At 39.5% G+C, this 27,371-nt stretch overlaps 2 protein-coding genes and 1 long non-coding RNA gene across 7 annotated transcripts in view; 1 reads left to right on the top strand and 2 right to left on the bottom strand.

The window, feature by feature from the left end:
• Positions 1-413: 413 nt before the first annotated feature.
• LOC140847121 (uncharacterized) lies at positions 414-8,602 on the bottom strand. The gene is made up of 2 exons (XR_012126811.1): positions 8,475-8,602; positions 414-2,065 (listed from the first exon to the last, which is right to left on the bottom strand). It is a non-coding gene; the product is annotated as an uncharacterized lncRNA (long non-coding RNA).
• Positions 8,603-8,728: 126 nt separating this feature from the next.
• Positions 8,729-14,278, top strand: PDCD5 (programmed cell death 5). The gene is made up of 6 exons (XM_017667192.3): positions 8,729-8,869; positions 9,761-9,798; positions 11,808-11,869; positions 12,671-12,762; positions 13,694-13,765; positions 14,087-14,278. The coding sequence occupies exons 1-6, from the start codon at positions 8,804-8,806 to the stop codon at positions 14,132-14,134; spliced, it is 378 nt and encodes a 125-aa protein (XP_017522681.3). The 5' UTR covers positions 8,729-8,803; the 3' UTR covers positions 14,135-14,278.
• Positions 14,279-16,416: 2,138 nt separating this feature from the next.
• Positions 16,417-27,371, bottom strand: part of ANKRD27 (ankyrin repeat domain 27) — a 56,538-nt gene continuing 45,583 nt past the window's right edge. For 4 of the 5 annotated variants that reach the window (XM_017667187.3, XM_017667188.3, XM_017667189.3 and 1 more), the window contains 7 exons: positions 22,271-22,468; positions 21,339-21,458; positions 21,062-21,223; positions 19,903-20,020; positions 19,048-19,123; positions 18,795-18,867; positions 16,417-17,757 (listed from right to left, as the gene is read on the bottom strand). In XM_017667187.3, coding sequence (XP_017522676.3) covers positions 17,524-17,757; positions 18,795-18,867; positions 19,048-19,123; positions 19,903-20,020; positions 21,062-21,223; positions 21,339-21,458; positions 22,271-22,468 — 981 coding nt within the window. In that variant the 3' untranslated portion in view covers positions 16,417-17,523. The remainder of the gene's footprint in view (positions 17,758-18,794; positions 18,868-19,047; positions 19,124-19,902; positions 20,021-21,061; positions 21,224-21,338; positions 21,459-22,270; positions 22,469-27,371) is intronic. The other variant, XM_037021541.2, reaches the window with a different exon arrangement.

Genomic DNA, 27,371 nt, shown 5'->3' with positions numbered 1-27,371 from the left:
TTACCATCTCTATCATCATCTGGTTTAGTCATTCAACAAGAAAAAATGAATGAAAGATTGGAGCTGAAGACCTTACAGCTTGCTTTTTGCCCACTGACCAGATAACCAGAACTGTGTGGCATGGGGTTTTCATTATTTTTACCTAAAGATGTCTCTTTTTGGTAATGACAAATGCAGTTTTTTTTTTAAGCCAGGTTTTTCTCAATACAAATTTAAGGGTTTTAAAATTGTGTCAGATCTCGTCAAGTTGAGATCTTTAAAAACCTCATTTTTAATTTGTAATCAGAGTTTTGATTTTTTCCAAAAAGTCAACAAATGGCAAGCAGCTGTTTCTAAAGGTCTTAGATAATTGTTTATAAAAAGAATGCAACACTGTTAAAGAAGAAAAAACAAGGAGAAATCTAGAAACCCAATACATGATAAGAAATTTTTTTTATTAAGGTATGATTGATATACACTCTTATGAAGGTTTCACATGAAAAAACAATGTGGTTACTATATTTACCCATATCATCAAGTCCCCACTCATACCCCAATGCAGTCACTGTCCACCAGTGCAGCAAGTTGCCAGAGATCCACCATGTCCCTTCTCTGTGATACACTGCTCTCCCCGTGATCCCCGACACCATGTGTCCCAAACATAATACCCCTCAGTCCCTTTCTCCCTCCCTCCCCACCCAGCCTCCCACACCCCTCCTTTTTGGTAACCACTAGTTCGTTCTTGGAGTGTGAGTCTGCTGCTATTTTGTTCCTTCAGTTTTGCTTCATTGTTATACTCCACAAATGAGGGAAATCATTTGGCACTTGTCTTTCTCCACCTGGTTTATTTCACTGAGCATAATGCCCTCCAGCTCCATCCATGTTCTTGCAAATGGTAGGATTTGTTTCTTTCTTATGGCTGAATAGTATTCCATTGTACATATGTACCGCATCTTCTTTACCCATTCATCTACAGATGGACACTCAGGTTGCTTCCATATCTTGGCTATTGTAAAAAGTGCTGTGATGAACATAGGGGTGCATATGTCTTTTTGAATCTGAGAAGTTGTATTCTTTGGGTATATTCCAAGTAGTGGGATTCCAGGGTCAAATGGTATTTCTATTTTTAGCTTTTTGAGGAACCTCCATATTGCTTTCCACAATGGTTGAACTAGCTTACATTCCCACGAGCAGTGTAGGAGGGTTCCCCTTTCTCCGCATCCTTGCCAGCATTTGTTGTTCTTAGTCTTTTTGATACTGGCCATCCTTACTAGTGTGAGATGATATCTCATTGTGGTTTTAATTTGCATTTCCCTGATGATTAGTGATGTGGAGCATCTTTTCATGTGTCTGTTGGCCATCTGAATTTCTTTTTTGGAGAACTGTCTCTTCATATCTTCTGCCCATTTGTTAATCGGGTTATTTGCTTTTTGGGTGTTGAGGTGTGTAAGTTCTTTATGTATTTTGGATGTTAACCCCTTGTCGGATGTCATTTACAAATATATTCTTCCATACTCTAGGATGCCTTTTTGTTTTGTTGATGATGTCCTTTGCTGTACAAAAACATTTTAGTTTGATGTAGTCCCATGAATTCATTTTTGCTTTTGTTTCCCTTTTTCGAGGAGATGGGTTCAGGAAGAAGTTGCCCATGCTTATATTTAGGAGATGTTTGCCTATGTTGTCTTCTAGGAGTTTTATGGTTTCATGACTTACATTCAAGTCTGTAATCCATTTTGAGTTTACCTTTGTGTATGGGGTTAAACAATAATCCAGTTTCATTCTCTTGCATGTAGCTGTCCAGTTTTGCCAACACCAGTTGTTGAAGAGGCTGTCATTTTCCCATTGTATATCCATGGGTCCTTTATCATATATTAATTGACCATATATGGTTGGGTTTATATCAGGGCTCTCTAGTCTGTTCCATTGGTCTATGGGTCTGTTCTTGTGCTAATACCAAATTGTCTGGATTACTGTGGCTTTGTAGTAAAGCTTGAAGTTGGGGAGCATAATTCCCCCTGCTTTATTCTTCCTTCTCAGGATTGCACATGGTAAGAAATTTAACTACTACTTTAATCTTTTGATAGACCTAGTAAATTAAAAATTAACAGGTATTTAGAAGATATAAATAACTTCATATTGTGTATGTGTCAAACCCATCCACAACCAATAAAGAATACTTCTTCTTTTCCAATCCCATTAACACTTGTAAAAATTAATCACAAATAATACAAAAAACCTCAGGACTTTATACAAGCCTATATTCTCTGATTACCATGCAATTTTTTTTAAAAATCCAGGAGTTAAAAGTTTTAAAATTCAACACCTAGAAATTTTATAATCTTCTGATGGTCCATAGTACTGTTCAACTTTTCATATCCTAGCTTTTAATTTTCTAGGTACAGAGTAACATTGCACTTTACCACCTTGATGTTAGGCATAGTCAAGTGTTTTGCTTTGGCTAATTAAATATGGAGAGAAATTATGGGTATCATTTCTGGGTAGATACCTAAAGAGACAGTGAGGAATTCTCTAGGTTATCTCTACCATGGCAACTGGAATCACTGAAATGGCAGCTTGTCTGTTAGGCCGGGTCTCAGAGTGAGGAGACATAAAACACAGTCACTTAGCCAACCTCAGTGGACAAGCAGAATGAGAAAGAAATTAACTTTTGTTGTTTTAAGCCATTACATTTGAGCTTTTTGTTAACTGCAGTACAGCATAGCACTTCCTGACTGATACAGTCCCCATAGTTCCTTCTCAGCTAAGGAGATCAAAGCTGCAAGTTGAAGACTAGAAAAAAAGTACTATTTTCAAAATGATGAACTGATAAAGAAAATCAAAGGGCACCCCCAAGTTCATTGCAGCATTATTCACATTAGACAAGAAATGGAAACAACCCAAGTATCCAGTGATAAAGAAAATATGGAATACATACATATATATACTATTATATATATATATATAGTATAATAATATCCAGCCATAAAAAAAGAAGAAGGAAATCCTGCCATTTGCAACAACATGGGTGAAACTTGGAGAGCATTATGTTAATTAAAATAAGTTAGACAGAAAAAGACAAATACTGTGTGACCTTACTTTTTTGTAGAATAAAAAAACTGAACTCAAAAACAGAGTAGAATGGTGGTTGCCAAATGCTAGGAGGTTGGAGAAATGGACAGATGCTGACCAAAGGGTACAAACTTCCAGTATAATGAAATGAATAAGTCCTAGGGATCAAATGTACAGCATAGTGACTATAGCTAATAATACCGTACTGTATATTTGAAAGTTGCTAAAACAGTACACTTTAAATGTTTTCACCAGAAAAAAAGTAATTATGTGAGGTGGTGGATGTATTAACTAACCTTACTGTGGTAATCATTTCACAAATACACATGTATCAAAACATCATGTTATACACCTTAAAAGTACACAATGTTATATGTTGATTACATTTCAATAAAGCTGGGGGAAAATACTTTGAATAAATAACAGGCAAAGCTCAAAAGAAAAGAAAAATAATTAGAAACTCCAGAATAAACAAACATTTGAACAAGAAAAGAAACAGCATAGTTGAAAATAAATAACACTACTTGGCTCTGTGTTGACCAATATTTAAAAGTCATAACTGATGGAATCAAAATGTGTCACTACAAAAACATCAACTAAACATAAAGGAAGGCAGTAATAAAGGAAATGAAGAAAAAAATTATGACATGCATAAGACAAATAACAAAACAGCAAAAGCAAGTGGACATGAAGAGGTTGAAAGTGAAAGGATGGAAAACATATTCCATGCAAACAGTAACCTGAAGAGAGCAGGAGTGACTCTACTAATATCAGACAAAATAGATTTGAAGTCAAAAACTAATATAAGAGACAAATAAGGACATAATATAATGATAGAAGGGTCAATTCATCAGGAAGATATAACAATTATAAATATATATGCATTAAACATCAAAGCACCTAAATATTTGAAGCAAACATTGACAGAATTGAAGGGAGAGATAGAAAGTTTTGCAATAATAGTAGGAGACTTCAATAACCCACTTTCAATAATGGAAAGAGCAATCAGACAGAAAACCAAAGGAGTACTTGAACAACACTCCAGACCAACTGGACCTTACATATATACAGAACACTCTACCCAATAACAACAGAACACACATTTTTCTCAAGTGCACATGGAACAGTCTCAGGATAGGCCACAAAACAAGTCTTAATAAATTCAAAAGACTGAAATCATGCAAAGTATCTTTTCTGATCACAATGAAATGAAACTAGAAGTCAACAGTGGAAGGAAAACCAGAAAGGGACAAATACGTGGAAATTAAACAACACACCTTTGGACAATCTGTCCAAAAGAAGGAATCACAAAGGAAATTAGAAAATAAATTTGATAAAAATAAAAATGAAAATATAGGATATATCAAAACTTAGAGGATGCAGCAAAAGCAGTGCTAAGATGGAAATTTATAGCTGTAAACACATTCAAAAACAAGAAAGGTCTCAAATCAACACCTTAATGAACTAGAAAAAGAAGAACTAATCTCAAAGCTATTAGAAAGTAAATATAAATAAAATAGAGAATAGAAAACAGCAGAGAAGATCAACAAAACCAACAGTTGGTTCTTCAAAATGATCAACAAAATTGACAAACCTTTAACTAGATTAACTAATTAAAAAAAGAAGACTCAAATAACTAAAGTTAGAAATGAAAGAGGGGCCATTACTACTGATTTTACAGACATACAAGGAATTCTAACAAAGTACTATGAACAACTGCAACTAAGAACAATTGTACACCAACAAACTGGGAACCTAGATGAAATGTACAAATTCCTAGAAACACACCTGAGGCTGAATCATGAAGAAACAGAAAATCTGAATAGATCAATAATTGGTAAGGAGATTGAATCAGTAATCAAAAACCCCCAAAGAAAAGTCCAGGACAAGATGGTATCACTTGTGAATCATACTGAACACTTAAAAATTAACACAAATCCTCCTCAAACTCTTCCAAAAAATGGAAGAGGAGGGATACTTCTTAACCCATTCTATGAAGCCAGCATTACACTGATACTAAAGCCAGACAGACACCAAAAGCAAACAAACCTACAAATATCTCTTATGAACACTAATGCAAGAATGACCAACAAAATACTAGCAAACAGAATTTAACAGCACATTAAATGGATTATACACCAGGACCAACTGGGATTTATTTCTGGGATACAAGGGCATTTCTACATATGAAAAGCAAGCAAAGCAATATATCATAGTAATAAAATGAAGGGGGAAAATACCACATCATCTCAATTGATGCAGAAAAAGCATTTGGCAAAACTCAACACCCTTTCATGATTAAAAATCACTCAACAAATCATCAATACGAGGAAACTATGACCACATAATGAAGGTCAAATATGAAAACCCCACAGCTAATATCATATTCAATGTGAAAGATGGAAAACTTTTCCTCTAGGATCAGGAACAAGGTAAGAATGCTTGCTTTCACTGTATCTATACAAAGTACTAGAAATTCCAGCTAGAGCCAACAGATGAAGGACGGAAGGAAGTAAGGAAGGGAGGAAGGGAGGGAGGGGGGAGAAAAAAGACGTAAAGGCATCCAAATTAGAAAGAAGAAATAAAATGTTCTCTGTTTACAAACGACATGTTCTTATTTGTAAAAAAGCATAAAGATTCCAGTTTTTAAAAAACTGTTAGAGCTAATAAACAAATTTAGCAAAGTTGCAGGATACAAAATCAACACACAAAAAACAGTGATATTTGTACACATTAACAATGAATGATCTGAAAAGGAAATTAATAATTCTATTTATATTAGCACTAAAAATAATACTTAAACATATAAAATATATAAAAACCTCATTTGACTCAACACCAAAGAAAGAAATTTTCCAATTAAAAAATAGGCAGAGGACTTTAACAGACATTTTCCCAAAGAAGAAATAAATACAGTCAACAAGAACATAAAAAGATGCTTCACATCACTACTCAAATGCAAATGCACGTCAAAACCACAGTGATTTATCACCTCATACCAGTCAGAATGGCCACTATTCAAAAGACAAGAAATAACAAGTGCTGGAGAGGATGTAGTGGGAATGTAAACTGGTGCAGCCACTATGGAAAGCAGTATGACGTTTCCTTAAAAAACTAAAAATAGAAGTACCATATGACCCAGGAACTCCACTCCAAGGAATTTACCCAAAGAAAAAAAAATGTGATTCAAAAAGATATATGTACCCCTATGTTTATTGCCACATTATTTACAATAACCAAGAGATGGAAGCAACCAAAATGTCAATCAACAGATGAATGGATAAAGATGTACATATACACAGAGGAACATTATTCATTCATAAAAAAGAAAGAAATACTGCCTTTTGGGACAACATGAATGTACCTAGAAGATATTATGCTAGGGGAAATAAGCCAGGTGGAGAAAGACAAATACCATATTGTTAGGAAGGAGTTTGGTTCAGCGACACAGGGAAGCTGAACAGAGTGAGACTAAAGTCAAGGAAATTAAGAAAGCAAGCAAGTTTAAGTTTATTACACTCTGTAATAGAGTGGGCCGCGACCTGACGTCAGACAGGCACTGACTATACGGGGTAAGTTCCTTTTTATAGCAAGGGGTTTTTAGGAAGGGTAGCATCATGCAAACAAATGTTTACTGATAGGCTGGCAATGATGTAAGCTAATTTTTACTACGCATGCTCTTTCCCAGAAGTCTCTCTGTCCACCATGGGGGGGCTAAACCGCAGTGCAGATTTATTTTAATGACTTAATAATGAGGAACCCTTCATTTAGGACACCCCAGGAGCATGCCCAGTTGGACTCTAGCTTGTGGAATTTCTCTGTGGTTTTACTCCTCTTGCTAGGGATTTTCTCATTGGTGGAAGCTATCTGTAGTCCCGACTAGGGACTAGAGGTGGTCAACCAGACCTCTCCTCCCGCTATTCTCTGGCTTCCTGCCTAACAATATGATTTCACTTCTATGTGGAATCTAAAAACAAAGCGAAAGAAAATGAAAAAAACAGCAGTAGACTCATAGACACTGAGAAATGGCTGGTGGTTACCATGGGGGAGAGGTTGGAGTTGGTAGGTGGAGTGGGTGAGGGAGATCAGGAGGCACAAAATCTACGTGGTCACAGGGTTGGAAGTGCATCATGGAAAATATAGTCCATGGTTCTGTAACACCTTTCTTTACTGATGATAATTGTAGTAGTTGGGGTGAGGGTTTAATAATGTGTGTAACTGTTGAATCACTGTGTTGTATACCTGAAATTAATATAATATTATGTATCAACTACACTTCAATTTAAAAAAATACTCCGTACTACCATTTTTATACAGTCCTACCGCCCCATCTTGCCTCATTACATATTAGAGAAAAGGCATCATTAATGTTTCAGAATGTTGAATTAAAAACACATGGATTCTCTGTATTGAAACTGGTACTGAAGGAAAGTATTGAAAGTGATATATATACCAAAATAATGTTCATAGCAGCACTGTACACAATAGCCAAAATGTGGAAGCAACCCAAGCATCCACTGAGGGATAAATGGACAAAGTGTGGTATTCACCTATAATGGAATATTTTTCAGCTTTAAAAAGGGAAGAAATTCTAACATGCTACAACACGGGTAAGCCTTGAGGGCAGTATGCTAAGTGAAATAAACCTGTCACAAAAACACCCTGTATGATTCCACTTATATGAAGTAGTCAAAATCATGAGACAGAAAATTACAATGGTGGTTGCCAAGGGCTGGGGGAGGGAATTGGGATTGATAGTTAATGGGTAAAGCCGTTCAGTTTTACTAGATGAGAAGAGTGTTTTACTAGATGAGAAGAGTTCTGGGATTGGTTGCACAACAACGTTAATGAATTTAACATCACGGAACTATACACTCTAAAATGGTTAAAACGGTAAATTGTATACAGTTTTTGCCACAACTAGAAAACCAGCAGGTGGATAATCCGCATAAGTCACAAGGCTAAGGAGCGGACATTCCACCACCGACCCCTGCAGGCCCGCCCACGCCCCCCACTCCAAAAGCAGGGCGCACCGCCAGGGAGTTCACCCAGCCACCGCCGGCACCCAACGTCCCCGACAGGCCTCTGGTGTCGGGGGGTGGGGGAGCGGGGTCTGGAAGTTCACATAACACCCCACAGCCCTGCTCCAACCTCTGAGGAAAAGGCCAGTCTGTACGCGACTCTCAGCCAAGTTCGCTTTATTTGATTTAGGGGCCCAGTGACCAGAGCGTCCCTTCTTCCTCCGCTTCCAGGTCCCCTTTAGTCCTCTTTAATGTCTTTTTGGCAAACTGAAGAATGGGGTAACCTCCACCACCCAGTTTTAGAACACTTCCATCAACACCCTCAGCCTTTCTAAACCCCTGGATCCTCATCTCAAACTGGAGCTAGCATAGCCTAGCACATAAAAGGCCACCAACACATTTTACCTATTATTATTATTCTTGACGAGGGCCTGGTTCTAGCTTCCTGTCTTTTCCCACTCGCAGGGTGCAGACCGGCAGGGCTGGGGGGCCTCGCTCCGCAGGGCTGGACCCCAGGTTCTGCCCACAGCCCGGCCCACACCCGACTGCCTGCCATCGCGGAATCGGGCCTCTCCCGTAGGCCTGGCTGCGGCGGGCGGCGCGGCTCCGGGCTGGATTGGTGATGCCTGAGCGCCGCGGGCGCCTGCGCAGTGGGGAGGGCAGCGCTCGCGCGCAGGGCTTCGACAGATCCTTCCGAGCGTGGTAGCGGCTGCTCGACCGCGGCCGGCCGCACCATGGCGGAGGAGGAGCTGGAGGCGCTGAGGAGGCAGAGGATGGCGGAGCTGCAGGCGAAGCACGGGGTGAGTGCCCCCGCCCTCAGTCAGCCGGTGCCTGCGGGCGCCGCCCTCAGCTGAAGTGGAGGGCGCGGCCGGAGGCTCCGCGGCCGGGGCTTCCTCACTGGCCCAGGACCCTGCCGCTGCCCCCGCGGGCTCGTGGGCGTCGTCCCCGCCGCGTGAGGGCTCGGCCGCCAGGCCGACCGTACGCGTCCCGGCGGGCCGGCGCTGGGCCTCTCGGGGCCGGGGAGGTGGGCGCGCCCCCAGCGCCGGCCTCGCCGGGCCGCCGTGGGTCCGAAGCGACGTGCTCGGCCCCTCGGCTCTCCGTACCCTTCAGCTCTGGGCCCAGCCTGCTTCGACCACTGTTGCAGCCGAATTGTTTTCTAAAATCCAGTCGGTCTGACCCAAGTAGTCGACGCTTTTTGAGGGTCTGCGGTGTGCCAGGTTCCGAGGATACGGCGGGGAGCCCGTCCTGACGGAGTTTACGGTCCCGGGGAGGAGCCAGACTCCAAACACTAGTCGCCCAGAGTAACTGCTCAAGTCCCGGCCGTGCGGAGAGGGGGGTACGGTGCGAGGGGTGGGGCGGGACGAGCCCCAAGGAGGCGCCCCTTCAGTCGGCAGGTCCGCAGTCCCTGGGCACGTTTTATCTTCCAGAAACTATTCTCACCGCCTAAAATACGGTTTCATAGCACAGGGCCTTCCCTCCCTGATGGTGGTTCGTATTCTAAAACATTGTGACTGCAGAAGCTTGCCAAACACTGCAGTAGAGCGGAACTATCCCCCTGACTTCTGTAAGGCCCAGCTTTTAATTACTTTGTCATAATTTGGTCTCTGCCACTGCATTCTGTTTATCAGAAACAGAATCGTTCCTTTTCCTCACTGTGCAAGTACTCGACTAAAAGATAGTATTTTTTTCAGGATCCTGCTGATGCTGCACAACAGGAAGCAAAGCACAGGTATGGGGTAGAGCTCTGAACTTTTTGAAAGGTGGTTTCACCAAATTTTTTTTTATTTTTACTTATTTTAGTAGGTATATGAATCTTAAAAAGATTTTCCTGCAGAAGTGATTTTCTCATAAATCAGAGCATGTTCACTATTAATTTGTTAATTAAATAAACATGTATGAAGCCCCACAGGGCTTATTACCTTGTATTGCAATTACTGGTGGATGTTTGTTTCTCTGCTAAACTGATTACCTTAAAATTAACATAATAATAGGACGAATTCATAGAGGTGTTGTAAGGATTACCGGGGTACAGTGCCTCCCAGATAGTAAGTGCTTAATAAATATTAACTGTTACACTATTCTTGGTATTTTCTCCCAACACATGGCAGGTTTATTGAATGCTATTTGGTTAGACCATCATGCTGCCTTTTTTTCCTAATTGTGATGAAAAAAGCACAACATACATATACTGTAATAGCCATTTTTAAGTGTAAAGTTCAGTCATGTTAACTATATTCTCATTACTGTGCAACAGATCTCCAGAAAACAGATCTCGCTTGCAAAACTGAAACTGTACCTATTGAACAACTATTTTCCTCTCCCCTCATCATGCTACCTTTTAATTCTTTTATTAAGCAAATATTTATTGAGCCCCTGCACTGGGTCTACAGAAACAGGCAAGGCAGAGAAGGTTCCTGCCCTTAAGTGGCTTATGTTAGCAGGGGAGGACATGTTAAGCACATAGGGTAGTGCTAAGAAGAAAATAAAACTACCACATAAATTTCATTGTAAGATGTACCTTTTTTCATGTTTTAATGTATTAGGAAATGGGTGTGTCTCATAATCAGTTGTTCTTGTCCTGGATTCTTCCAGAGAGGGTTTACTTTTGCTTCTGCCATCACGGGTACAATTCTAACCTGAGACCTTAAAATTAAATTCTCTACTTGAAGTTCTCCTCTCCCTCCCCCCCTGGTAGTGTGAATTCAGACAGCAAACCTGTAAGACTAAAAGCTTGACATTCTCAGAGGAACTTTTTCTTCTTCCACTCAGGGCTAAGGTCGGTGTGTGTATCCTTCCTTGCTGGCCCTTTCTGCATGGCAGGTTTATTTTTTGTTTACCTTTTGCTGTGGATGTTGCTCTTTGATGCTGCAGCTTTGAGTGTGGGGGTCTCCTGTTAGACTCCTCATCTCTGGTGTTTTTTTTATTTTTGAGGCATATAAAACTATCGTGTATCTTAAACTAGATGGCATCTTAGATTCAGTGAAATACACTCACAGTAATTCATGTCAGGATAAGGAAATAGCCTGTGGACGTGGGCGTTAAGTCATGTTCCATGAACCTTAGAGCTCCTCAGATGAGGGCATTAGTGGGCACAGCCAGCCCCCGCTCCTCCTCTCTTCTTTTGTCTGTGTTGTTCCTTGAAGCAGTCATTTGGAAAAAAAATGTATGCTGCCTAAGAAAAGTTGGAAACCACTGTCCTATGAACATGAACTAGTTCCTACTTAGGTAGGAAGATGCAAGGATAGTTGCAGAGTTAAAATTTCACTCTCCCTCCCCCCACGGGCACCTAACCCAAAAACTAGAACCAAGAGTCTTGAAACATGGGATCTAATTCTAGCTTGGCCACGATTACCTGTGTCCTCTCAACATAGCCTCCCTAGGTATCAGCCTTTTCCCCTCTAAAAAAAATTACACAAATTAGTCATTGATCCTTCTAATTGTCTGAAATCTCACTACAGATTTCTAGCACCTTTTGGTAAAGGTAGTTGAACTGACACTGTACCCTGAATTATGAAAATGTGAAGTTTTACCTTTCAGCCTGGTAGTTTTACACCCCTGTAATACAAAGCTAGCTTTTGAGGGCAAGAGTGGACTCTACTGTCTAAATGTGGCTCCTGCAGCACCTCCTGTAGCAGGCTAATACAGTGAGAAACATACTGAGTGAGGTACGTTCTTTAATGTTCAGTAGAAATGCTGACAGCTTAGTTCTAATTTTGCTTGACCTGTTTTTTGTTGTAGGGAAGCAGAAATGAGAAACAGCATCTTAGCCCAAGTTCTGGATCAGTCAGCTCGGGCCCGCTGTAAGCATCCTTCAGTTACCTTTAAGTTTTTCTCATAAAATTGGCTTGAGTTAGTTAAATAGGGAGATAGATATGAAATTATTGCTCTCTCTAGATTAAGTTTAACCTGAAAACACTTAAATTAGATTATTTGTAAGAAATGTGAAGATTATAAACTTAAAAAATGTACTTATATCATTCAAAGTACTGGTTCATTTTCTTAGTAAGGAGGCATCTCCAGGTGCATGTTAAGTAAAATTTATAAGAAACAACTCTTAAATCGAGTCAATCGTAAAATGTTGCTGGTAGTTGATATGGGTGATGGAAGCTTGGGGGTTTATTGTAGTTTCCATTTTAGCACATGTTCGTAATTTTTCATAATAAAAACCAAAAGGAAACCATGTAGAAAATAAAATGAGCCAATAAGAATGAACTAGTATCTTCTGTATTATAACTTGAAGCCCAGTGTAGAAGAGGCAGCCTTAGATGGCTTACCATGATTATATCTGTGTAGTAATGTATAAATTGCTTTCTAGAAAGCCGTCATATATTTAAAAAGGGGTGAGGGGGGAGCACTTAGAATATGAAGACCCAAGTTTAATCTTGGCTCTACCACTACCTCAGTACATCCTGGACTAAAATTGACATGGCTAAACTTTAGTTTCCTCATTTTTAAGATGGGTAACAATCCCACCTGCCCCACCTACCTTGCTGGTCTCAGCATAAATCTGAAGTGCTTTGGAAATGTTGCTGCCTAGTTTTAAGTTATGTAAGTGCATTTAGTTTTGACTCTTGTGTGTATATATATTTTTTTCCTTTTAGTAAGTAACTTAGCACTTGTAAAGCCTGAAAAAACTAAAGCAGTGGAGAATTACCTTATACAGATGGCAAGATATGGACAGCTCGGTGGGAAGGTAAGCTTGGACTGCCTTGAGGCAGGTTTACCTGTTATTTACTTCATCAAAATATGTCTTCAAAAGGTCAGTTTCATCTTTTGATTATAGAATTCTTGTTGACTATTTCAATGAATCAATTTTTAAAGGAGAAAATAGTTGTATCTACCATAAATCCTAAAGGATAACAAATTGCTTATTGCTTTTCCTAAAAGCCTTTGCTGCTTTCCTGACATAGCTGGTTCCATTGCTTGGAACCTTACTGGTGTCTGTGACACAATGACTTAGGGTTAGGGTCAGCTAGCTTAAATTGCTTCTACACTGGAAACAAAGTTTGTTAACGATACCAGTTATATTACCAATGTAGGCAGAAGCTGTTTTGCAAATCATGAGGTGCTAAAATCCCTAGTTTGTGCATTGCTGTAAGGCCATGATGGGTATATTCTGGCAAGCCTGACTTTCCTTCAAGATTCAGACATTTGCACTGGAAAGCCCTCTGCTGCCACCACACCCTGCAGGGATCAGCCTTGCCCTGAGCCCCTTACACTAGGAACCTGTGTGTGGAAGAGACAGTGACTGCTTCATCTTTTTCTAAGTGATTTATCTCCTGCATTTAAGCTTTTCAAGGTCTCAGAGACATAGGCAATGTGTCTCTATCACTGACACTTAGCACAGTGGTGTAGGTGGTGGTTATTATCTGCTAATAGTTATAAAGTTTTTCTTAAATAGCTGTTCACTTTGGATTTTTCTGAGGAAGCTGATTGATACTTTCCCCCTTCCTCAAACAAGGCTAGCAAAGCGAACTTTACTTGGAACTTTAACCAGTAGTTATAACCTCTTGTCCTACCTCTCCTTCCCTCTTGACTTCTGTCTTCACATTCCAGAAAAACTAAAATGATTCTGTTTGCTGAGATAAACTGTTTAAAAAACTGCTTCTTTCTGATTATCCTAGGTATCAGAACAAGGTTTAATAGAAATCCTTGAAAAAGTAAGCCAACAAACAGAAAAGAAAACCACAGTTAAAGTAAGTTTCCCAAATGCACAGGGCAGAAGGTATTTTAATGATGTGCTGAATGTCCATCTACTCTACCAAAACACGTTTCAACCCATAGTCATTTTGTAACACGTGGAAGTCTGGGGATAAAGGCCGCATATATTGAGGGATTTAATTTTTAAGGTTCTTCTGTCATCGTTCCCCTCCCCACCTTAGATCTAAAACACTGAGTTTTAAAGACACAAATATGTCTTGCTATTTAGTAGTTAGAAATTTTTCTTCTCAGAAAATCTGAATTATGCTTTATTGAACATGTTATGACACTCATTTAATTCCCCCCACCCCTCCTAGTTCAACAGAAGAAAAGTAATGGACTCTGATGAAGATGACGATTATTGAATTTACAGTGTTTATAGAGACTGGAACTTAATGGAACAATTCTAGGACAGATACTACTTGGCAGAAGTTAAGATCTGACTGAATGTTTACTTTGTTTATTGTCTATATGCCTTTTAAAAAATAAACTTGTTATGCAAATTAAAACCACTTGGGCAAAGTTGTTTCACTACCAGCACTGAATGATTAGAATATCTGCATTTAAAATTTTTCCCTCCCTACCAAGAACTTTTACACATGTGTAGCAGCATTAGTCTATTCTTTGTAATTGTGACATTAGTATTACAGAGGGATGGCCTTGGCAGATACAGAAGCTGCTTGAGCACTCTTCAGTAAAAAGAAAATAGCAGGATCCAATAACATCATGGGAGTTAAAACCCATGGATTAAGCTGAATCAACTTTGATGTCTAATATTTAACATCTAGTATTTCCAAGACATAGGTTCTGAAAGCAGATAAGCAGTTTTTCTTCCTGCAGATACTACTTAACTGCTTCTCACAGGCGTTGGGACCAAATTACAACTTCTATAGCATGGTACTGCTATTGACAAAAATTACCAAAGTCACTATTAGCAATCATACTTCAACAATAATAAACATATTTGTAAGAGAAATTACTTCTAATGATTAAAATCCAGTTCACACAGTTTAGTAGGTAAACATTTCCATAGAAATGTTCTGGGTTCTTCAATGATAAAGGTAACTTTAAAGCAGAGGTCATCTTTTATATCATGCTTTACCTCCACTCGGTTATGAAACCTTTGCTCAAGAATATAAATTATAAATTTAACTTTCAAGTGAGCTGTTTGGTGTAACCTTTTTACATGTCTTAGTCCTATGAGACCCAGCCCAGGAGGAAGTTCATGACATTTAATGAGATGAATAGGATTAGAAGCAGAAAAGTGCAGGGAAACATGGTTTACCATCCCAGTCTGTGTTAACTAGCATATTGCTGACATGTTTATTATACTTGAGGTTTTATTGAGACTTGAAATTTAAAACTAGTCAATGAAGAAACAATGTTGGAGTGTCTAGTATTCCTGAATAAACAAATGAGTAGAACCATTAAGAACACCAGAATTTTTTTAAAGGAACAGAATTAAACAGACAAAGGTAAATTCTGATCAAGGATTTTGAAGGGGAAAAAAACCCCAGTTACAGGTAAATTTTGTTTTAGGTCTCATTTACGTTAAAATGCTGGAGGGAAACTAGATAATTCTCAGCGTTTCATTACACACTTTTTCTTGCAGAATAACCGTGTCCTAATGACAGCTACTGATGTAAATGTGTTTAAAGATTATCAAACCCCTGTCCTTCAAAGACACTTGAGAATAATGTACAGTAATAGAGAATCTAAAGGTAGCAAGGGGATGAAGTACATTTTAGAAAGTGGGGAGTGTTCTTACACAAAATAGAAATTTGAGCATTACCAGTTTCTGATTTGTCAAGTTTAGTTTTAAGCAGGAAAAAGCAATTGGAGGAAAAAAACAAGTGTTTTTAAAATAAGGGAACCACTTCAGATGGCTCACCCTGCTGATTTCCAGAGTAGCTCAAGAGGAAACTACCATAAGATTGACAGTCCCTTTTACAGTATTTATATCACCAGATGAAATACCAAGCCTGAAACTGCCAATTCAGGTGACGCTGCCAATCAGACCTGACTCCCAGCTCTGACAGTGCAAGGAAACAGCCCCCTTATTTCTTGGAACCTATTTCCTTATTTGACAGTTCTGCCAGGCAGGGCATTGTAAATTTAATTTAGAGTTAAGTGTGTACATGAATGTTTTCAAGATTAAATTACATCACCCAAAAAATCAGGGGGTATCAAATGTCTGTATTTGCATCTTGGAAATGGTTATGCTGATAAATTGCATAGGATATAGTTTTCTTAATTAGGATGATAAACACAGCAGCAAGTCAATAAGGTTTTTCTGTTTAAAAGTGGAGAAAAGAAGGAAAATAAATTTGCAAAGCAGGAGTGCTTATTTCCTGTTTGGGCTAAGAAGCTGTATTCATTTTAGTTTTCTGATTTTAGAAGAAATTAAAACATTTTTGTGGTCCCTAGGCACTCTCTCTACTGGAGTAAGTTGGCCCTAGTCAGATAGATGGATAATGATCTGCTCTGAATGATCTGGTTTACATATTTCAGTTACACATTTATAAATGAAAAATAAAATGTATATCCAATGGAATATTTTTCTATACATATATAGCACATGTTTATGGTAGAGGCTAAAACATAATAGCTCCATAACAAAACACTAAAGAAGTATTCCACGACACGCTCAAGAATCATAAAGTTTACTGTTTCTTTTCCATCATTTGGCACATATCCAAGGCACATTAGAAAATTAGAAATCATAAATTACTTTGTAGAAAAATAATCAGTCCCTCCCTTCTATACATACACAAGTGTTTCCAAGAACATGCACAAAACCATTTCCTTATTATAAAGTTATTTGAAAATGTACTCAGGACAAACCCATGTTTGTGGCTCTAGACCAATTAATAACATAAAAAAATAAGTATATATAAATTCATAAAAAGGAATAAATGACAATAAATTCTAACTTAAAGTAACTTTGACCTAGTTTGTGCTGTACGTTTTCAATCTGAATCAAAAGACTAAGAAAAGATGTGCCAAATCTACTCTCTAGTTCAGTAACCACCTGTCAGGTGTGACATGTAAGGAAGGCGCCGTACAGGGACGTCTCTAGAGACACTGCTACAGGTGCATATGTGCAGTGATCAAATATCGGAACTTAAGTTTGTTGGGAGAAAAATTATACCCAACTTTTTCCACGTACCTATCACAGACCAGGTCAGTATGTCCTTTTTACTAAATGAACATCAAAATGGCATTTAGGCATCTTTGGATTCAAGTGTCACTTTGCAAAGGAACATTTTGAAGGCCCTGTTTTCTTTATTCAATTGTGACATTTCTGCCCGGCCTCCTTAGTACCATGAAACCTAAATTGATTCTCTTGAGCTTATCCCAGATGGAAGAATTTGTAGTTTGCTGCTTTATAGATATCACAGAGGTTTAGCACCTTTCAGTAGGAGGAGGTCAGAATCTAGTGATGAAACCTCTCTCACTGTAACCAAGGAAGCCTTAATACTTCAGAAGAAACATACACCCCGGTCTTAAGAATCTGAACACTGCTGGAGTTCTGTTCATTCCTTCTCAGGTATATTCAGTAGCTCTGAAGAGGAAAAAAATGGTGGTAATTTTCTTCAGTGCATTGTTTGCCTCAGACACAGAAAAGCTTTCAGGAGCTTCTTGCCTTTCCCCAAGCTAAATAGTACATTTAGTTCTAAGCTGCACCCCTGCTCAGGATCATCTTGTTGAGAACTCACTTCTCAGCAGCAATTTAGCAATTCCTCAATGACTGTTAAGAGTGGGAAATAGGAGCCCCTTGGGGAGCAGTTAGGTTGCCAGCAGTCTCTGGGCCCTTGGCTACAGCTGCATCATTGACTGTGTGTCTGAGGAGCAGTTGCCTGCTCCCAGGGGCAGTCTGTTTCAGTCCAGGCCTCTTGGGCTGATCACCATTTCCTTTGTCAGCAGTCGGAGATCTGCCCTGGTCTGGGAGGTTATTCTGTTTCCATGTGACTCTCTGGGTCCCTGGCTGGAGGAAAGGTACAATTCAAACAGTTCACTTTTGTACCACCATATAATAACAGCTAGCCTTGGGTGCTTATATGTGTCATCCACTGTGCTCAGTACCTTCCAGGCATAATTTCAGCTCTTAACATCCCTGTGGGGATAGTATGACATGAGCCTCCATGTGTCAGGCACAATGTAAATGCTTTACATGTTTCAAATTCAATCTTTACAACTCTTAACAAGTATGTACTATTGTTACCTCATTTTATAGCTGAGGAAACAGGATTAGCAAAATTAAGTAATCTGCAAAAGTCTCATAGCACAGGAAAAGCTAGCACTTGATAAAACCCAGGCAGATTTCAAAGTCTGCAGGTCTCCTACCCAGCAACAGGTCTATTAGCAAAGTCATAAGAGATTAAATATGAAATCAAAATTAGTCATGCTAGCAAAAATCATTTTAATTCTCTAAATAAAGTTTGGAATTTCTGTATATTTGTTCCAGTAAGCGTATGCCACACATGCTATAAATTCTATTTACTCATCAATAGTCATATATTGGCAAGCCACAATAAGAAGTCATCTCTCTAAGAAACCACCTCACAGCACCACAGAAGGAAAAGCAGGCTTCTTTTTATAAGTGAGTGATTAAAAGAGTGCTTTAGGAAAATGGCCACACACAGAATTGTCTATATGGGCAACTTCATACCATATTTGGAGAACTTTTTACCTGTCAATACACAAACTTTTCTTCCTTTAACACCTTTGTGCTTAAACACTTCTGTGAATTTGTTTACACTGAAATTTGAGATACCTCACCCAGTATACACACCATGAACTATGTTTGTAACTATTTCCACTTTTCCCTCACTTTCCTTCCTTAGCTCAGAAATGTATTGTTAAATATAACAGTAAGTGAAGTCTATAGTCTTGGCTGTCTTATTAAAGAACTTGTCTTAATTGTGAAGGGAATAATTAAATGAGAAACATGTTTACCATGGATTCGTTTTGAAAAGGCCAGGCTTTAAAAAATATGATATAAGCCAGTGTTTAATAACTCACCTCATGCAAGGAATCGTCAGTAAAATTAGGGACACTTCTACCTCGTGCCATACTCTCCCTTGAAGTCCTTCCCCTGAAATGCAAACCCAGAATCAACGGGTGGGATAGTGCTGTAAAGCACTCTGGTTGCCCACCAGGTGGCAGCATTTGACAGGTTAAGATTTTCCTATGACCCATAAAAGTGGCACATAGCCTGCTTTAGTTTTAACAGTAGGGTCAAAAGCACAGAAATCAACTCAAATTTTATACTCACTTAAACTGACCAACTGTGTGGACAAAGTAAAACTGTCTTGTAAAAGGTTCATCTGGAAGATCATATTTTGAGTTCCCTGTAGACAGAAGGATAAACTTTTGAATATTTAGTTTATTTTAAAATTATAGCATAGATGCAACCTTCCCATTTTCTTAAAATTTAGAAAATTAAGCACTGCATTTGCTTCAAGAAACATATTAATAGGTATCTATTTATTACTATGTGAACCTCCATGAAAGAAAGATAATCCTTAATGCACTGATAATCTTCAACCACAGCCAATTATGGTGAGACAGCCTCAGGACTATCCAGATGTGTGAGTGGGGTGGGATATTCACATTATTGCATTGCAAACTATATTATAATTATTTTTAAAAGTACAACAAATACCCCATCTAAACTATAACAATTTTTTTAAAAAAAGAGAATACTTCAACTCCACCCCTGTTTGGCAACTGCTATTCTAATTATTGTCAACCTCTGCATCCTGCAAATTAAAAAAAAAATCCTTTGTGGTAAGCATTTAGCCTGGCTGTCCAGGAAATGCTTAGAAACAGGCCTAACTTTTGGAACCTGAGGCATGAAAGAATGACTCTATCAGAGGTTGCTCCTCCTCTCCCATTGGTGAGGGAGGCCTGAGCGTCCACCTAAGTGCCTTAGGAATCAGCATCATAATCAACCAGAAAACCGGTATCAAAGCAGCTGGTGAAGCAGGCTGTAACATGTTTCCTTGGTGCCTATGTCCCATCCTAGTCATAATTATAATTACATTTTACATTTACAATTAGATGAAAACCAGCAGCTAATCATGAACTTTAAAATAAACCCAAGTTGAGAATTACAGAAAGTTCTTACATTTTTTCCTGATCTTAACAGTAACATACTCCTGGGGGTCGGGGTCTGCTTCGCCAACATCGTCTAATGTAGCCACACAGCTTGGTACTACCTGAAGTAATTCCATTATTTTTGAATTCTACAGTTTGAAAGGGAAAAAAGATAACAGTACTTTGTATTTGTTAGCAGGTTATTGCCTGTTTAGACATAACTGTCAGTATTGGTGTGGCTAGGCCAGAAAGCTAAGAAGCAACTACAGACAAAACTTGGAAGCCATGAAGCCTAGTTGCTAAGGACAGCCCTGCATTTGGAGCCTGCCTCTGCCCTCTGCTAAGTCCTCTGGGCCAGGTGTTGAAGAGCTCTATGCAACTGGGTTGACAATAATAGAATCTATTATTGTAGAATTATCTTGAGGTATTAAGGGTCCAGCACATAGTAAGTACTCATTCATCATTTGAAAAAGACATTCATTATTTGAAAAAGTGCTAAATTGAAAGTTTAGAATATTTCAATTCTGTTAAGAAATGTCACTGAAAATTAATAAGCCCATGAGAAGGTTGGGTTCAGGTGACTTGAACGTATCAGTAGTGTCATTTAACAGCCTACGGTTGTCTTTCCAGAGTAGAAAACTAGATAAAGACTCAACATGAAAGCAAGAACCTTCTCCCCAGGAGAAAAAGACTCTTCCTTGCCATTTCTCCATGGCAAATACCCAGAGCACGGGAGAGGGTGGCAACTGGTCACCATAGTTCTCCTTGGAGAACTCAAGGTATAAAGTCACCAATGGAACTAACATTCTCCACTGTGCGGCCGAGACCACGGATGTATTCCCACTGCCATGAGGGTGCACTCAGCGTGCCATCGAACGTGCTGCTTCTCTGTGAGCACTGTCCCTGCGAGGACGAGGACGCGGACACCTGCCATTGCTTGGGGAGCATCTCTGTCAGCCCTTTGGAACTACCCCTGAAAGATGGATTCCTGGCTTCCCAAGCAGGCCACGTCCAACCAGGTGACCAAGGTCCAGGGTATTCAACATGTGCAGGCCTGGGGCACACCAACTCAGCTGACATAGCGATTTAAGCCCTTGCCACTGCTATTTCAGATCGGGTTTAAACACAGAATCCAGACAAAGCAGTGAGGGAGTCTGGGATGCCCTCAACGTTTAAGCGCTCCAACTCACCTGTTTGGCACAATCTATAGCTGTGCGCTGCCTCTTGTTCAACACCCGAACTGATGCTCCGTGAAGTAGAAGCAGCTCCACCACGAAGACATGCTTTTCCATCACAGCCTCGTGCAGGGCTGTGTTGCCCTTATTGTTAGAAACATTAATGGAGGCCCCATGCTAGAAAGAGGAACAGCACGATCAAAGGAATGCCAAAGACCAGTACCGTAGGATCTGGATGACAGGATGCCCACTGCTGGCGGGCAGAGCCGCTTCTGGGCTGTGGGAGCCTCACCTGCAGCAGCAGTGCAGCAACTTCGTGGTGGCCGTTGGAACAGGCATAGATGAGGGGTGTGTTCCCACTTACATCCTTTTTATTGGGTTTTGCATTAGAATCTAATAGACACTTCACCACCTACCCGAGAGAAGAAACATTTTCAACCTTAATTAAAATTTGCAGGGAGAAATCCTCTAACTTGATACTTTTTTACTTTTCTCTTAATTTTATTTAGAAGGCTCTTTAGACATAAGTCTGACCCTCGGGAGAAAGCAGACCAGCTGAACTGGGGAGGGAAGGATATTTGCTGGGCAATGTGCTAGGCACTATCTTTTCACATAACCATTAGCTGTACCCTGCAGAGTTGAAATTATTACTCCATTATCACAGACTAAGAAATGGTTGCTGGAAGCACTGTGAGAGAGACAGAAGACCTGAAATACAGTTGTTCCTATCATTAAAAAGCTTACAGTAGAACTAATAAAACTTTAAAAAAATGGACCATTTTTAAAAAAGATTTTAAAAAGTCAATCATTTCACAATTATCTCTCAAACCTCTTTTAGAGGCCATACATCATAAAACACTAAACTGGATGGCACAGACCAAGGGCTCTGGGAATGTAAAATGGGGGTAGAGCCCTCAATGACCAACCCCCAGGCACCAGAGACAGCTCCTGCTGGCATCAGTCAGAATGACAGCCTCTGTGCCATCCGGGTGTGAACGGCCGTAAGCGGAGCGGTTGGCCCCACTACCAGAAGCACCAGAGTTCTACGTCCTGTAGCTGAGGGTCCCTGCCATGTGCATCTCAGAATCTCAGGGCTGGAGGACGGAATGATGCCTGTCCTTTGCACCAGCCACCAAACCCTTGCCCCTCTGCAGCATCCCACCAAGTGAGATTCTAACCAAAAGCTAGCACCCTGTACACGTTGTCAAGAGCCATAACGTGTACCTGAAAGTGACCTTTCTGGCAGGCCAGGTGGAGTGGGACAGCTTGGTTTACATTTCTGGCACCTGCACTGGCACCGTGCTTTAGCAGGAGGGTGATGAGGTCCTCCCTGCCATGCAGGGCAGCAACGTGCAGTGGGGTAGAGCCATCCTGGTTGGTCACATTCACACCAAGCCCACCGAAAGGAATCTTGGCCAGCTTCTAGTAAGTGCAGAAGATGGAGAAAGAAATGTAATTAGAGGTGTAAAAAAACAGGCTGAAAGAATTAAAAGTCACCTGCCCCCACCAAGTCCCTGTGCAAAATGTGGGATCTGGACTCCGGTTGCCCACAAGTTAATTCCTACTACTTTCAAAAAGGTATGATATACCAAAGGAGTAAGTTCTATTTTCAAGAAAGCAAGCCCCCTAAAATGATACCCTAATTATGCCAAGACAATTCAGTGAGGAAAACAAAGTCTGCTTAAACAAATGGTGCTGGCACAACTGGATATCTGTATATGGAAAACAGCACACCAGCACTTCTCACACCAAACACAAAAATTTTAAAGGTGTGACAGACCTAAATGTAAAACCTACAATAAACTTCCTGAAGCACACACAGAAGAAAATCTTTGAAACACTGGAATAAACAAAGATTTCTTAGATAAGACACAAAAAGCAAAAACCATAAAGTTTGATAAACTACAGACTTAATAAAAATTTTAAATGTTTGCTCTTTGAAAGACACTGTTAAGAAAATGAAAAGGCAAGTCACAGAATGGAACCAAATGTTTGCAGTATGTGTATCTGACAAAGGACTTACACCAGCCAGAATTTAAACAAAAACAAACTCTTACAACTCAGTCAGACAATCCCACTTCTTTTTAAAATAATAAGCAACCCTAAAGAATCCACGCCAAAACTACTAGATCTAATATCTGAATTCAGCAAAGTTGCAGGATACAAAATTAATACACAGATACCTGTTGTATTCCTATACACTAATGATGAACTAGCACAGAAATCAGGAAAACAATTCCATTCACAATTGCATCAAAAAGAATAAAATACCCAGGAATAAACCTAACCAAGGAAGTGAAAGACCTATACTCTGAAAACTACAAGACACTCTTGAGAGAAATTAAAGAAGATATCAATAAATGGAAACACATCCCATGATCATGGATAAGAAGAATTAATACTGTCAAAATGGCTATCATGCCCAAAGCAATCTACAGATTCAATGTAATTCCTATCAAAATACCAACAGCATTCTTTAATGAACTAGAGCAAATTGTACACAAAAGACTCTGAATAGCCAAAGCAATTCTGAGAAGGAAGAATAAAGCTGGGGGGATTATGCTCCCCAACTTCAAGCTCTACTACAAAACCACAGTAATTAAGACAATTTGGTACTAGCACAAGAACAGAACCATAGACCAATGGAACTGACTAGAGAGCCCAGATAGAAACCCAACCATATATGGTCAATTAATATATGATAAAGGAGCCATGGACATACAATGGGGAAATGACAGCCTCTTCAACAACTGCTGTTGGCAAAACTGGACAGCTACATGCAAGAGAATGAAACTGGATTATTGTTTAACCCCATACACAAAAGTAAACTCAAAATGGATCAAATACCTGAATGTAAGTCATGAAACCATAAAACTCTTAGAAAACAACATAGGCAAAAATCTCCTGAATATAAACATGAGCATCTTCTTCCTGAATGCATCTCCTTGAGAAAGGGAAACAAAAGCAAAAATGAACTCATGGGACTACATCAAACTAAAAAGTTTCTGTATGGCAAAGGACATCATCAACAAAACAAAAAGGCATCCTACAGTATGGGAGAATATATTTGTCAATGACATATCCGACAAGGGCTTAACATCCAAAATATATAAAGAACTCACATGCCTCAACACCCAAAAAACAAATAACTCGATTAAAAAATGGGCAGAGGATATGAAGAGGCAATTCTCCAAAGAAGAAATTCAGATGGCCAACAGACACATGAAAAGATGCTCCACACCAGTAATCATCAGGGAAATGAAAATTAAAACCACAATGAGATATCACCTCACACCAGTAATGATGGCCGACATCAAAAAGATTAAGAACAACAAATGCTGGGGAGGATTAGGAGAAAGGGGAACCCTCCTACACTGCTGGTGGGAATGTAAGCTAGTTCAACCATTGGGGAAAGCAATGTGGAGGTTCCTCAAAAAACTGAAAATAGAAATACCATTTGACTCGGGAATCCCACTCCTTGGAATGTACCCAAAGAATACAACTTCTCAGACTCAAAAAGACATATGCACCCCTATGTTTACTGCACACTTTTTACAATAGCCAAGATATGGAAGCAACCTAAGTGTCCATCAGTAGATGAATGGGTAAAGAAGATGTGGTACATATACACAATGGAATACTTACTATTCAGCCATAAGAAAGAAACAAATCCTACCATTTGCAACAACATGGATGGAGCTGGAGGACATTATGCTCAGTGAAATAAGTCAGGCGGAGAAAGACAAGTGCCAAATGATTTCCCTCATTTGTGGAGTATAACAACGAAGTAAAACTGAAGGAACAAAATAGCAGCAGACTCACAGACTCCAAAAAGGGATTAGTGGTTACCAAAAAGGAGGGGCGTGGGAGGGGGTCAGGAGGGAAGGAGATGGGGATTGAAGGGTATTATGTTTAGTACACATGGTGTGGGGATCACGGGGAGAACAGTGTAGCACAGAGAAGGCAAACAGTAAATCTGTGGCATCTTACTGCACTGATGGACAGTGACTGCAGTGGGGTATGGGTGGGGACTTGATAATATGGGTGAATGTAGTAGCCACATCGTTTTTTCATGTGAAACCTTCATAAGAGTGTATATCAATAATACCTTAATAAAAACTTTAAAAAGATAAAACAATAGGCAAAAGATTTGAAAGACTTTTCACCAAAGAAAACAGATGAACGGCCAGTCAATGAGCACATAAAATAATATCCTTAGTTATCAGGGCAATGCAGATTGAATCAGGAATGACAAAAATCAAAGCATCAGAAAACAGATCAGTGGTTGCCAGAGGGTAACTACAGGGGCAGGAAAGAGTATTTGGGGGCAAGGAGATATTCTGTACCTTGATGGTTTATTTGTCAAGTCTCATAAAACTGTTTGCTGCATATCTCTCGTCTATCTTCATTTTTACCATGAAACTATCTTATTATTCAGTGTTTTAAAATCAATCATGCTGACATAAGAACAACCAATTGGTAAAATGGCAAACAAAACTGATTTATAAGCCATATAACTAAAAACAAACATTAAATTGTGATGCTGTGTCATACATTTTGATAGTGGAATTAACATGTCAATACTTTATGTGACTGACCAAGGATTAAAAATTTGGTTATCAGTTCACTTTTTGATGATTAAAAACACTACTTAGAAAAACCATACGTTCAACTGAAAGGATGAATTTTACTGTATGTAAATCATAGCTCAAAAATCAAAATAAACAATTGAAGGAGAGAGAAAACACAATGAAATACCTACCAGTGCTCACTTAACTTTAAAGTTAAAAAGCCAAAAGGATGTGGGGGTAATCAGAGCTCTCACACAGTGCTGGTGGGGATGGGAGACACGACACCCTGGAAAACTGACCGTTTCTCCTTCATTTCGCTTTATCCCTTCTCTCTTTTTCTTCTTTATTATTATTATATATTTGGTCCTTTGGGACTATGTAATGATTAAGGATTAATTTCATCCTAGATAAAATATGTTTTACTATTTTGTTCTTTTAAACTGTGTTTTGAAGCTATGCTGCTAACAAGGTACAGTCCAGAAAGAGCTGGGCCTGACAGACAGCACCTGGTCACGCACCTGCGGATGACACTGGTGTCATGACGATGACTCTTCCTCATCTGACCAAGGCCAGCTTCCTGCTCTTGCCTCTGTCCATTCATTCCTGGCTATAAGAAAAATACCACCCTCTGGGTGAGCCAATGAGGCCAAGAGGAGCAGAGGGGGTGGGTTCCAGCCCATGAGCCACTATATAAATATCTCTGTAACAAGCTCATTTATAGGGCTGGCTCCAATTGCAGTAGCCAAAGAAAACCTATCTGACTCAACATTTTAGTTCCTGAGAGTTAGCAGAAGTTCAACTGAAGCTAATGTATAGACATCAGCAGTAGCTAGGGCATCCAGAAACAAGCATCAACCAAAGCTAATATAGCCTGAATTTCCACAGGAAGCTTGGTGCTGAACTGTTAAGAACAGTTATTTATCTGAGTGTTGCCAACCCTTTAGTCATGCTTTCTTAGCTTTATTCTAGCTTTTACAGATGTTGGTCCTCATTCGTAGGCACAGTCTGCACCAAGGCTGTGGCTCAGCTCACTTCATTCGGCTTCCTGGTCATGCACAGTGACAGTCTAAGAAGGAAGATGTGGGCTGGGGAGTCAGGAGACCTGGTTTCTATTCCCTATGCTTCTACTAACTAGCCTTGAGATCTCAACAGCTCTGTGCCTCTGTGTTCCATCTGAAAAACTGGGACAATAGCCCTACCTACCTCACAGGGTGGTTTGCGAGGATAAACTGAGACAATGAATGGAAAAGTACTTTGACAAGTGCTATGCAAATTTAAGAAATGGGAACAATCATGTTAAAGGCAATGGAATGGACATTGGCAGAAGGGTTAATGGAATTGTCCAGCCCTTTCTCTTTGTGGCTTCAACCCAGGTCACCATTGCTTTATGCATTTTCATTTAGCACTGGTTTGTAATTATGCATGTAATAAAGCAGAGGCTTATAAAAATATATATATATATATATATTTTTTTATATACTTATTGGTAGCTCTGCAATTACAATCCTAGTTATATAAGTAAACATATATGTTTATACAAAGACTTGTTCACAAATATTCACCACAGCTTTCTCCACAAAGCCAAAAACAGGCAACTAATCAAATGTCCAACAGGTGATTAGTTAAAAAATCATGGTATATTCAACAAAAAGCTGCCCAGCAAACAAAAGAAATGAACTACTAATCCAATGTGGATCTCAAAAACATTCTGCTGAACACAGAGAAGACAAGTAGTGTTTTTACAGCATCTTACT

The sequence above is a fragment of the Manis javanica genome, chromosome 17 (genome assembly GCF_040802235.1).
Source record: "Manis javanica isolate MJ-LG chromosome 17, MJ_LKY, whole genome shotgun sequence".
In the NCBI taxonomy this organism is placed as follows: domain Eukaryota; kingdom Metazoa; phylum Chordata; class Mammalia; order Pholidota; family Manidae; genus Manis; species Manis javanica.
Note: the sequence above shows the minus strand (reverse complement) of the source record. Positions and strands in the feature narration are given on the sequence as shown.

What these genes read in the sequence shown, in the direction of transcription:
- PDCD5 (XM_017667192.3), top strand. Translation starts at nt 8,804, where the DNA reads ATGGCGGAGGAGGAGCTGGAGGCGCTGAGGAGGCAGAGGATGGCGGAG. An exon ending in AGCTGCAGGCGAAGCACGGG is followed by an intron (nt 8,870 to 9,760) that starts GTGAGTGCCCCC and finishes TATTTTTTTCAG; the next exon opens with GATCCTGCTGATGCTGCACA. An exon ending in ATGGACAGCTCGGTGGGAAG is followed by an intron (nt 12,763 to 13,693) that starts GTAAGCTTGGAC and finishes TGATTATCCTAG; the next exon opens with GTATCAGAACAAGGTTTAAT.